Genomic DNA, 13,056 nt, shown 5'->3' on the forward strand with positions numbered 1-13,056 from the left:
TCAAATCGTGAGTGAGGGGGTAGAGCTTTGAGATCACTGCGCCAGGTAATGTTCCAGCAATGCAATGGCGGGAGGCCTCACGGCGTATCAATTTGTGTCTTACATGGAAACACGCGGCTGCTGCCAACCCCTTGACCTTCGTCAGGACGCCGCTTTCGCGCGGTGGAAAAAATCCACACGGCTTTCCAGGAAGTTAAAGTGCCGCGCGAGGGTTCGTTTACCGGGGTCAGGTCGGGTGGCCGAGCGCTCGATCTCTCTCTCTCTCTCTCAGACAGGCGGCCCCGTGCCTTAAAAGGACCGGCCCCAGCGCTCAGACGCCCGCTCGCTCGCGCGCTGCGGCGACGACGACGCACCGTAACCGACGGCGACGGCAATCACCTGCACGATCTCCAGCATCTCGGCCTTGCTGATGTAGCCGTTGCCGTCCAGGTCGTACATGCTGAAGGCCCACTTGAGCTTCTGCTCCAGCTTGCCGCGCGACGTGACGCTCAGCGCGATGATGAACTCCCGGAAGTCTATCGTCCCGTCGCCGTTGGCGTCGAAGGTGCGGAAGACGTGCTCGGCGAACTTGGAGGCGTCGCCGTAGGGGAAGAAGTTGCCGTAGATCTTCTTGAACTCCTCCATGGACAGGTTCCCGCTGGGGCAGTCCCGCAGGAAGCCCTTGTACCACTCCTGGATCTCGTGCTCGGTGAAGTCCGTGCTCTCCAGCAGGTCCTGCATCACCTCGGGGCGGAGCTTGCTGTTGTGCTTCCCCATGTCGCTTTCTCGGTTTCAGCTGCGAAAGGGAAGGGGGTAGGGGGAGGGGAGAGAGAAACACAAAGTGACGACAAGGTGAGTCGGAGCTGTAGTTTGGTCGGCCAAACCGCCAACAGGTGGCGCTGTCCCGGGTTCCCCTTGGCGGTACGTCAGCGCGCCGCCGGCGGTGCATCAGCCGCTCTCTGAGGCGCAGCGGAAACGCCGTCAGAAAGGGAAATCTCCGCTGGGCCGCCGTCACGTTGGCCCGGCCGGCTGAACTGCGCTTTGATGAAGCGCTGACAGGTGCGTCGCTGCCGCTCACGCCGCGCGCTCTCAGCAGACACAGAACAAACTCCGCTGCGTCGAGGACCCGAGTTCACACGCTCAGCGCACGAGACCCAGCCACTCATCGCATCAGGAAAGGCAGAGAGTGAAAGAGAGCAGCTTTGTGAGTTTGGAGGGGTGGGGGGGTATTGGGATAGAGTATTCTGGGATGTGAGCTTCTAGCCACGCACGAGCGTCTGCAGGACCCCTCTCTCAGAGAACCGTGAACCTCACTTCTATCGTGTCAGCGTTGGTGAAACGTGCCACTTTTCCTGTTTGACACACAATGCTATTTTGAAACGCTTCCAGACCAGACCTGCGACGCACACCTGCCTTTGCGAGCCGTCCGCAGACGACGCACCGCAGGGTTAAGGCAACGGCAGGCGGCTGACGGCGAGACCCGCCTCGCTGCCAAGCCCACGCGGCTTTGGAAACAGAAACCAACATTCGCCGCCTAGAGCCACGTCAAGAGAAAGATCACACCCACGACACCTCACCTTTCTTTTCCTTTCCGATTAGCACAAGAATTTCATTTTCATTTTCATCACCTTCCGTTCAGCGTGGGAAACTTGCATCATGGAAACGCACAAGCAAATGCAACATTTTATGCTGGCTGCCTTATACACACATTCGTAGAAGTTCTTCTGTAGTTTTCCCTCCAGTATTGCTTCAGAAAAATCAGTGTCAGCCACTAAAAAAAACGAGCTCCTCGGAGACAGGAAGGTCTGTTTAATATCACCCAGAACATGACATTCAGTGAAACTTTAAACAGGAAGTCTCCCTCTCTCCATCTCCGTCTCTCTCTCTCTCTCTTTCAGTGGTCTTCCAGCACTAATTAGACGAGCGTCGCGACGTGACATTCAGCGCAACTTCAAACAGGAAGTCTCTCTCTCTCTCTCTCTCTCTCCCCCACACCCTCCCTCCCCGAGGTCTTCTAGCGCTAATTAGCCGTTATTGTAAGCACCGTCAGTGCCCTGAGGTGAGCCAGTGGTGAGCCAGTGGTGTGACTTACAGCGGTCATTAGCACCTTCCGCGGTTTGTCTTGTGCGGTGGACGCACACGCGTTCAGCGGGCTTTGAGGCGACCCGCGGAGTCACGCACGTCTCCGCTCATAACGCACTGGGCCATTTTAAATCATATCCTGGGCGCTGCCGGAGGGCACCAGTTATCTCAGCGCTCTCTCATACGCGACTACATTCGTAGGGCTGTCGGTCGGCGTGTGCAGTTTGGGACAATGATCCCCCCCCCACCCCGCCCCCACCTGAGTATGGAGTCAAATCCCGGCCATGTCCTCTCCCGAATTGCGAGAACTGTGATTGGGCCTTCGTTCAAAGAAAGGTACGAAAAGACGGGGTTCTCTTATGAATCACTCGCGGATTCTGAACTCTCTGGCCTCTCTTGTCTCCTTGACAACTGAGGCATAGAATAGAAATTCACATTGCACATACTGTCATATTCTTGTACATAGCCATGTCATCTTCTAATAATAACAGCAGTGGCTCACTGCAGGTCTGAAATAATAAGCCTGAATATTGAGAGCACAAAGCCTGGAGGACTGGAGATGCTAAGACTCGAGTGCAGAGCCGGCCCCAACCAATAAGCCGCAGGAGCAGCCGCAGCGCGCTCTGCAGCGGTGAGCCCGGTTAAACATGCGATTGGGCGTTCCACAGCTGAGGAGAATAACAGCGGTAAACACGTGAAAAATGACAACGGGTAAACAAGGCAAAACTGAGAACAGGAGTACGATTTCACAAGTCCCCTGTCACCGTGGTGCGAGGAAACGAAGAGAGTGAGACATCCGCATGCTAACGACCTCCGCAGGTTCTGGTGCGACGCCTCGAGCTGAGAGGCTAACCTGCCGTCTCACAGCTTTCCTGGAACGTGACGCTGTAAGAATTCCGTAATGCTCTGAAAGCTGTTACCTCATACAGGAGGACGGGGGATTCAGCATGACTGCAGAGCAGCCTCTGCGCGTATTCTTCACTTAGCATTTGGAACAGAGAAAATGCAATGTGCGGTAAAGATTTAAATTATTTATGTTTACCCTCATTATAGAAGTATTGATTTAATTAGGCTACGTGTTAGATGAAGCCAAGAGGAGACTGGCTCCTTTTTAAATCATACCCAGAGCCACTCCTGTCAGTTTTTTTATGTCACATCCAATTATCAGTCAGTTTGCCCTCATATCTCCTGTCCTGTCTGTGTGGCCATTTTAACCAGCTGAGACTGACCATGCTCAGTAAAATATACACATAACTGCCCATGCTCTAACAACTAGAGGGAAAAACACATTCATAAATATGTACGATCTATTGACACATCAGGGTGAACTGCCTTGTATAAATTCAACCCCTGAACAGGAGCAGTGGTCAAAAATTCCTAATGAAACCTCAAAACAGAGGCTTCCTCCAGTATGGATGGTTAGTCCGTTTGGATAACTATCACAATTTTCACCCTGAGTCATACTGTCACTTTAATGAGATGCTATTGCCACAGCAACTAATTTAAAAAGACAAGCTTGGTCTGAAACCGGGGGGCACTTTATTAACGTGGAACGTGATGAACTACAGAGGGCAGTAGAGAGCAGTGAAACGAAGGGCTGAAACTGAACTCCACGGCAGGGGAGACTCTAGCAGAGCAGCAATGGCAGCGGGGAACTCATAAATTCCGATGGGATGAAAGCACGTCCGCGTCTCTTAAAATGTCCGCACAAACCCACTCAACCGCCAACTGCTCGTCAGCCGTCGCCCGGGGCCGTCCCTGGAAAGCCGCGTTCCAAACGCCTGACCGCCGCTCGCTTCCGCAGGGCTCTCGTCCCAACAGCCTCGCCCATCCGAACAGACGGGGCGGATTTCATGCTTTAAATGGGTCTAGGTGAATGTACGGGGTGCTGGAGATGCCCTTACTGGCACTCTCAGCTGACATAGACATTTGACTCTTGCTGCAGGGTTTCAATTTTGGAGGGCGGGGCTTCACAGTAAGTCCTGTAGGGGTTCACTACAGGTGCTGGAACCCTGCTGTATTTGTATTTATGAGTGAAATAGGCTACAAAGTATTGTCGGATGAGCTTTAACTATGCGCCAATCAGTAACATTTGAACGCAGTGACTTGACTGGGATGATAATTGTCTAACAACGTTCCACAAGCTATTTTTAGCTGCGGAACACCAAGAAAAATGACAAAGATTTCACAGCACACCAATTTCTCAGAAGCTGCAAAGTAAATTTTCCACTGGACGTGATTTCTCTCAAAATGACACTTTCCATAAGCAGGCATTAATCCATCTGCCAACTGAACTGTTTGACAGGGGAACCTGTGCAATTTCTTTAGCGGCTTGTGAACCTAACGCTGTATCCATAATGGATTTGACTGCTGGTAATACTGCTGCTTGCGGCTATATTTCTGTTACTTTTCTCCTAAGTTGGAATGCCTTATCCTATTTCTAAATGCCATGTTGCTGCAGCATCCTCAATCAGTTCAGGAGATTGCAGACGAGTGCGTGTGTCTTCTCTTGCAGACAGTTCACTTTTCAGTCCTCCAGCTGAGCAGACTGCAGGCACCCAACTGACTAGAGGAGTTGCTGTGGGATGATAAAATCAATACCTACTGAAACCCTCCCTCTGTGGCTAAGGTTATGGATAATGCACCCGCCCCCCCCACTGCACTCCTGGACATTCGCTGTTCTAGCTGGACACTGCACAGCGTCAAGCTTTGGCACATTAGCTGGACGTGCCACTTGGGAGGTGTCGGTGATTCATTTGAACATGTTTGGGAAACAAATGCGGCAGAGGAAAGAGATGGCGTGGAATTTAAACCGGATTAGAATTTTGTGGACAGAACAATCTGTTGGGCTTATACGCACAGAACACTGTGTGGTATTAACATCCATCAACTAAATCACTGGCAAAATTCAATTGGGAAGGATTTAATGGTCGATATGTATGCTAATTCTAAGTCCCTTCAATAAATTGCTTTTCAGGATTACTGAAAACCTACAGCACTCTTCAATAATCTAACAGACGTGTACAATATGTACAATGTCTAATTTATCTCAATCATGTAAAACTATGGTACAAATAATACCAGCAAATTCAAACATTTATATCAGCAGATTCATACATTTATATAAACCTAATCTTATGACAACGCACAGGGTGTGATGTCATGGTGAATGAATGCATCATGCATGTGTGATGTCATGGTGAATGAATACAATATGTAGGGTGTGATGTTAATGTGATGTTAATGTACAGTACGTGCTGAACATTTGGCATTCAGAATGCATTAATTTAACAATCCAAATAAACTAAATTAGGTGAGCCAATTATATGACCTGTTTACATGTCCAAACGCAACACGTGAATAAAATCTTTCTTGACTTTTTGAGAGCAATATTTTTCTCGTAACTTCATCAATGATTTCAAGAAGAAAGCTGGCTGGCTTAGAGTAACTTCTACCCTTTAGCCTTGTAGCAGGCAGATTAAAAAAAAAATTTCCAGCGGTGCTTAATCTGGACAATAGTTCTGAAGAACTCGGCTTCATTCATCTTTTCTGACAATTTTAAACAAGAAGTTGACCATTGAGGCTGCAGGCAAATAACAGAATTTGAGTCACAGATTTCTGCCACCAACCAGTTGTGCTTAGCGAGACCTGCCAGCTGTTCTGAATGAGTCAGACCGACAAGCCCACAGAAACAGTCGCTATTCCAAGTGAGCATGTAATGGAGCGTGGGCAGGCCTAATAGTCTTCTAGCGAATGGATGATCAACAAAATATCCTTCTCGGGGGTCATTCGGGGTACTCTGTAGAGGTGTTCAAGAGGCTTTTAATTCCGAAAAAAATGAGGGATTGCTAGGTTGCAGGTAAACAGATGCGCCGTCATGCTTGTCCTGCGGAGGCCTGGTTCAGGACGCTGACGTGCTTCTGGGATCTGGAAGGGAAGTGCGAGGTAGCTCCATGGCAACAGGCGAGACGGACGGCTTTGCAGGAAGCCCACTCCAGCGGCATCTGCACAGCGCCAGAGAGCGGGCCGGCGGTCAGACAGCCGCCGCGCATTCCTGAGAGAGCCGGAAGGGGAGGGGCGAGAGGAGGACGGGGTTTCGCCTCGGTGCCAGCGCCTAATCTGGTCCGTGAGACCGGATATCCCATAATACACCGGGTAACAGCGGGGTGCCGATGCTGGGTCCTCTCCACAGCCACGTTCCAGCCCTGAAGCCGGCGGAGCTTCTCGGACCACGTGACCAGTTTGGTAAGAAGTGCGACAACCCCCCAGCTACAATGTGATAGCGGCACCGCGCGTTAGCTTCATAATGCACCTGCCCCCGTGTCTGAGGTAGAGTCAGTTCATCTGATCAAATTCATACAATTCATTTCTCTAACTGTGGAGAGAAAAACAGAAAACTATTCCCTCAGAAAACTTAAACTAAGCTTGCGCACGCCGTACTAACTCCCATGCTTTGGTGAAGAGGTGTTGGCCCATTAATCAGTATGGTTTTGTAGTTATAAAGAGTGCACATCCTCAAAGTTACAAGCCCGCCATATCTGATTCTCTGGGCCTCATATCTTGAGCTGTGTGTCCCGTGTGCTTTCAAGGTCTTCCCTCCTTGGTTTAAAATTCTGACAGGAACGAGTGAGCTGGCCTTCGAAACCACGAAACAACAGAGCCGGAGGTTTAAAGAAGCGCAGCTTTCATAAACGGCAGGGACCTGGGGGACTGAACACAGCTGCTGCGACAGGCGGGCGTGCTCAGGCATTCAGAGCGTTCAGAGCGGGGCTGCGTTTCCAGGCGGCGAGGGGGCGGGGGCCGGGGGGGTGGGGCGCGCTGGGCTTTGTGCGTGACATCTGTACTCTGTGTGCGAGACGGGGAGCTTAGCCCCCGGGCAACAATGGAGACTGGGGAGGGACAATAAGAACGGAGTGAAAGGCTCAGGCCTGCCCACAGCTCTGTGAACACACACCCAGGGGGATGGGGATTCCGCAGGAGGGCGGGCGGCCCCTTTTCCAGGGCCCGTGAGCCGCAGCCCAATGGCATTCACTCGTAAAGATCCCCAGCTCCCTGTTTAAAACAGGAGCGCATCTAAGATAATGTGCAGTAGCGTGAAGTGCCACAGAGGACTGACAGCTGGAGTAAAGGCTGCAGGTTCCAGTAGCTTTTCTGGGCAACTTTTATAGTCTTTGTCACTCTAGCTGGTTGTATCAACCAGTGGTAACGGCAACCAGGAATCTCTGTCCCTCATTGAGCAGCATTCTCTCCACCTCTTTGGGGTCCCCAGTGCCTGGGAAAGCTTTCCCTGTTAACCCCCCCCCCTTACGCCCCAGGGTGTAGTGAGGGAAGTGGGGGCTGCTTAGCCCCAGCAGTGAGAGAGAATATTACCCTGGGCGTGTACAACTGTGTGCCGCGCCACTCAGCCTGAACGCCTGCTCAACACGCACGCATGTTCCTTAGACTCCCCACAGGAGGAAGTGGGCTGTTGAAGACTCGTCACGCTCATGCTTCTGTTGCAAAGTCATCTGCAGTCACTTCCTCCAGGCAGACCCTCACGTTTAGGGAAATGACGGCTATGACAGCCAGCAGCGGATGAACCGAGAGGCCGGAGGCGACACGTATGCACACGTACACGTGCCGAAAAAAACCAAAAACCTCATATGGATTCGCATATTTCCCCCACGACCACTTCCTCAGACAGGATGAGACTTGTGGAAGTGAAAAAGGCAAATCAGGCTTTCATTCCTACTGAATCTCAGCAGCGCCAGGTTTCGCCAGGTTGTCATAGTAACAGTCGAGATCCAACCGCCTAGACAGTAAATCAATCAGCAATTAAAGTTCATCACCTCCACCCCTCCCCCACACTCAAATGGCTGAATATGCGCGTGAGCGAGAACCTCGCCGTCTTTGCATGCATCAGTTCGAGGCAAACAAAAGAGCCTGAATTGAATGGCAGGGTCAGAACACAGCGCTGTAGGTCAGCCAGCCATGAGACGGCCGGCTCTGCAGCCGGACAGGCAACAAGGTGACTGAGCAAACGCGTGTTTAACCATGACTCGTCTTAACCATGACTCGTCTTCCCTCTCGTCGTGAAAGAAAAACCTGGTGTATAGAGAACTGAGCAGAGGCCACAGGAAGCTCCTCAGAAGCCAGGGCGCACGCCCGTCCCTCGAATTTCGGGCGCTGCTGTTGGGCCTCGCCGGGTGCCCACCTGACTTTGCCGCCATATTTTTGGACGCTCGCTCCGCGCCGTCGGCCCCGGCGGGCTGTCAGGTGGCCGCGGCGGAAAGGCGGAAGCGACGGGAGACGGCGAATCGTGACGAATCTGTCTGACTCCCAGGTTCCGTGCATCTGAGAGGGGGGGGGGTGGGGCTTCTCAGCGCTTAATTGGCGGGAGAAATGAGCCCGGGAGCAGCGCAGGCGAAGGGAATATCATTCTGTGTGTTATTAGAGGAGCGGAGCGCCATCACCGCCGTCCTCAAAGCTTTTATGTTGTCCGGGGGATAAGGGGGGGGGGATGCAGCCTGACCGGAGCACACAAAAGGAAACTATAATCGAATGAAAGACCACTTTGCTTTCGTACTGGCCTGAAATGACCTGAAACACGTATGGAATAGAAACCCAATCTCCTGGCCTGGGCTCCTCCCTCGTTAAACACTGCACAACACACCAAGCAGAAGGGCCATCTTCATTCGGGGAGTCAGGCGACCATAAACTCTCACTCGCTACAAACAACGGAAGTCAAATCAGAAATTACCGAGCTTATCGTGATCTCTTTAGAGTTTAGGGAGTTTTTATTACTTCTTGGAATTGGCAGGAAGGCACATTGCAGTTCAAGCACTGTGTATACGCATTCTATCAGATACGTGGTGAATGTAAATGCAACTCAATAAATCAATGTACAGTGTCTGTTTCGGTTTGTGGTAAACCTACAGTGGCCTGTGGGGTAGAATAATCTCGTTTAAATAGTTTGCATTACTGTGCTTCTGTACCATCTGACCTCACATAAACCCGCGGGATTCGGATACTAGTTCACAAAGCAACACAACAAAGCTCCTAATTCGGGCTATTCTGTTCATGTATTATCTTCTCTTGGATCTTCCTGCTCATTACTTTCACCCAGAATGTTCCAGTATTACAATTACTGACTCACCACACTAGTCAATAATCTATTTCTACCAAAGCAACATCTTAAGAGATGTTCTCCTTGTTCTTCTTCAGCAATAACAACATCCCTTCAGAGTAGCCAATCGCAGGGCACGCAGGTAAGTTTTTTTCATATAAGGATGTGCATGTGATGCCTGTGATGCCACAAGGATGGATGGATGCCATTTTCTTCCTTTTGCTTCCGTGGACAACTATTGCTCACTTGCTAACTAACAATAACCAAAAGATTAATACTCTTGCTTACTAAGACAACTAATACAAGGTAGGCTATAACACCCAGGACTAAATTTGTAGTCTTAAACTGAACAGACCTAGAGACTTTAGTCCAGCCAGCTGAAAGCCATGTCTGTGCTGGCTAACTGAATAGTAGTGGGATATGGTTAGTTTAGTTCCAGTAAAATATGAGACTTGAATTGTAACTATTATGGGATATCAATAATTTGGATATTTTAGGAATTGTCTTTTACGGATACATATGAGCAGAGCGCAGGCTTTTTGTGTGTAATTTGGCATTTGTACACTGACTATATATATATATATATATGTGTGTGTGTGTGTGTGTGTGTGTGTGTGTGTGTGATAGCTGGCACAGGAACATTTTTATGGGTCCTGTTATAAATTATGTCACAATACCCAATACAACAAATCTGATTATGCTCAAATATCTGATTAAATCTGGCATGTCACAATATGGACATGTTGAAATGTCCAATATATAAAAGCTGGATATGTCACAATTTCAAATGCAACAACGCTGGCCTTGTCACAATATTCAGTACAACGTTTGGCATGTCATGGTAGCTACTACAATAACACCCTGCGTGTAAAGATATCCTAGGCCGGAAGGCCTGCCGATGTCTAACACACTCAATTTTTATGAGTGTTGTGATACCCAATACAACCAGCTTTGCTGTGACACAGTATCCAGGAGCAAATGTTTTAGTATCCAACAGCAAAGGTCTGGCATATCATGATATCCAACATGACAAGGTCAGGGAATTTGGAGATCTTCCAAAAAGAGATTTTCAGCAGCACGACTAGTGGTCTACAGCGCCTCTCTGGAACGAGCGCATTTTGCGGCTAATGCCATCCCTACGGCGGAAGAGCGCCTCCACGGGATCCCTCTCAGTGTCTAGAACCTTCTCCCCGAGGAGAGGGCGGCCTCCCTTTCTCCCTCCTTAACACGGGCCCTTAATCCCGCGGATAACTCAATACCGCCATTAGATTAAGGTGATTAAAGCTGCGCTTAGCGGCCCGTAGCGGAGCGCCTGCTTGGCTCCGGTCGAGGGGGATGGTGATACTTCATCAGGAGGGCCTAGCCCCCCCCCCCCTCACCCGCAGGCACGGTAATCCCCGTTCCTGTTTCAGGAGCCAATGACAAGCGCGAGGCTCTCGGGGGAGAGGGGTAAACGAGAGGAAAAGGCAGCAAGAGCAGCCGCGGCTAAGGACCCGGCTTCGGCGGCAGAGCTTACCGCCGAGTTGCTTGTGTTGTGCCACGAATGAAAAAAAATGTACTTAAAGTGAACCGCACAGCGTTATGAGGTGAGATTGGGGAATGTGTAAACGGCAAAAAAAAGCTGTTCTTGGCGAGACGTGTGGCGTAATCCGCGCTGTCGTCCTCTCTTAGTCCGTTGCCCTCTCTGCTTTCCCCTTGTCTGAAAGCAAGAAATAAAATAAAAGACGAGAGCGCGGCAGATCCACTGTGAACCCAGGCCAAGCTGCTCGCGTAGCCGCAACGGGAATTTCAGTGATGGAATGTTGTGTCATTTCAATTTCAGGCAAAAGCTACTTCTTTCCTTCCAGCCAAACACAGAGGCTGCGAGTGAAAGAGAAACCGAGGCGGAGTGGAAGCGGTGACGACAACCCGGGGAGAGATGAGTAAGAGCACACAGTGTGCAGCTCAAGCCACAGGTAGGTAAAGCAACCAGCCCCCCCCTCCCCTGAGAAAAGGACAAACCCCCCCCCCCCCACCCCTGGATCAGTCCAATTACACCGAAGCCCTTTTCCCACCCCGGGTGACATGACACATCATGACAACAGCAGCATGACGCAAGCGAGTGCCATGGTCTCCCCCACCCTTCCAAATCTGTTTAAATACAGAGATGAAGCTCCATTATTCTATAAGCTCTACCAATATTTATTTCAATATGTCACTTAGCACATAAAACAAAAAAACCCTGACTTTGTCGGCAAGGCAACGAGCATGTGAATGCTGGGAACTCACAACTCCCATGGACCGTTTCTCTCTGTGAGTCAGGCTAGCAGTTGCTCTCAGTCAGTCAGAAAGCCACCTTAAAGGCCAGAAGACACCTTATTGGGAGCAGGTACGTCTGTCTCCACTAGCAACAGCCATGAGTCACTCCATTTCACCGCGTCGTTCTCTTCACATTTCGGGGAGGTGCTTGGGTGGCTTCTTTAAAAATAAAACATAAAAAAACAAAGGGAAATATATATTTTTTATGGCGTCGGAAAATATCTCCACAGGATTTTCTGACAGCTTAAGAGAAAAACAGCTGCTTCCAAGTTCGGATGCCCTTATCACTGGGAGACACTCAAACTCAAACTGGAGGGAATTCTTTCCCCTACAGATTCCGCACATTCCATTCTCACTGTTGAGAATGACACAGTCCAGGGGCCACGATGACCCCCAGACAGAGATAACTGCCATTGTGTCAGAGACGCCATGTCCCCTCTAGCACGTCAGCCTTCCGGAATTTACTCTCATCCAGCCCGGAAAAAACGCTAAAATGGCCGAACCTGCTGATGGGCAACAGCCACAACTGCAGGCCCAGAAGAACAGCAATAAAGCCCTTCAAGGCCACATGTGCACAGGGGTAGTGTGCCTTCCCTTCGTACGCTCTCTCCGGCCGGGCCCAAATCCTGCCAGAATGCTCCTCACAGCTCCGGCGACTACAAGAGACCACAAGGCAGCATGCGGGCCTTCATCCTGGAACAGCCGGCGGAGGCACCTCCCCAGAAGCGCCCTCGTTGGCCGCCGAGCCGATGAAAAGCTGATAACGGGCGTTTCGAAACGGGGGGATGCCTCAGCGGGGCGCGGGGACTCGAGAGGCTTCCACCGGGCCCCGGGGCGCGCCGCGGTGTCGGCTTTCACACAAAGTGCCCGCATGCCGGCTGCCTAAAATAGGCCACCGGCGGGCTCCACACAGCGCCCACATTGTTCATAAGGGAGGGGGGTGGGGGCGGTGCTGATAGGTGGGAGGGGTGCTTATTTTTAGCTCAAAGAAGCCTAAGAAGATTGGATACATCTGCTTGAGTGGAATTAGGCCTTTGCCCCAAAACTGACTAACCGCTGCCTTCGCTGTGCCAGAAAAGAAGAGCGGAGCATTTAGCAGCAGGCCGAGCCTTCGTTAGCCGCTCGGCTACGGCGGTCTGTGTCCGACTCCGGGCCTCCTCACCGCGATTTCACACCGTCCGCGCGCCGCGCTCGGACTGCTAGGCAACGGGATGCCGCCGGTCAGGAATGGTTAAATGGCTCCGAGCGGCGCTTGCCATTTCGTCGCAGGACGACAGGCGAAGACATCTCCGGCGCCAGACACATTTTACTAATCAGGAGCTTGAGGGACGGTCCATAAAACTTCCGTTTACTTTCCTCCTCTACCGCAACTTTTACGCGCCTCCTCTGAGCTTCCGAATTTGAAAGCGTGATCTGGGAAACGGAGGGACTGCTTCGTTTCCGTCAGTAGTGCAAATTCCAGCTAACATGAAAGCAGGTCTAGGGTTCTCTACGCAAAGGCCTGGCGACCGAGTCACATCTCAGCCCCTGTGGAAACAGTTAGCAGCCCGCTGGATTGCCTCTGACAGAACGCTCCGATGACAGTTACTGCT

At 51.0% G+C, this 13,056-nt stretch overlaps 1 protein-coding gene across 4 annotated transcripts in view; it reads right to left on the reverse strand.

Annotated features, from left to right (window-relative positions):
• The window catches only part of LOC135239880 (neurocalcin-delta A), an 83,628-nt gene that overhangs the window by 11,954 nt on the left and 58,618 nt on the right, over positions 1–13,056 (reverse strand). For all 4 annotated transcript variants that reach the window (XM_064308889.1, XM_064308878.1, XM_064308869.1 and 1 more), the window contains one exon: positions 379–775. In XM_064308889.1, the coding sequence (XP_064164959.1) occupies positions 379–756 (378 nt within the window). In that variant the 5' untranslated portion in view covers positions 757–775. The remainder of the gene's footprint in view (positions 1–378; positions 776–13,056) is intronic.

The sequence above is a fragment of the Anguilla rostrata genome, chromosome 1 (assembly GCF_018555375.3).
Source record: "Anguilla rostrata isolate EN2019 chromosome 1, ASM1855537v3, whole genome shotgun sequence".
Lineage (NCBI taxonomy): Eukaryota > Metazoa > Chordata > Actinopteri > Anguilliformes > Anguillidae > Anguilla > Anguilla rostrata.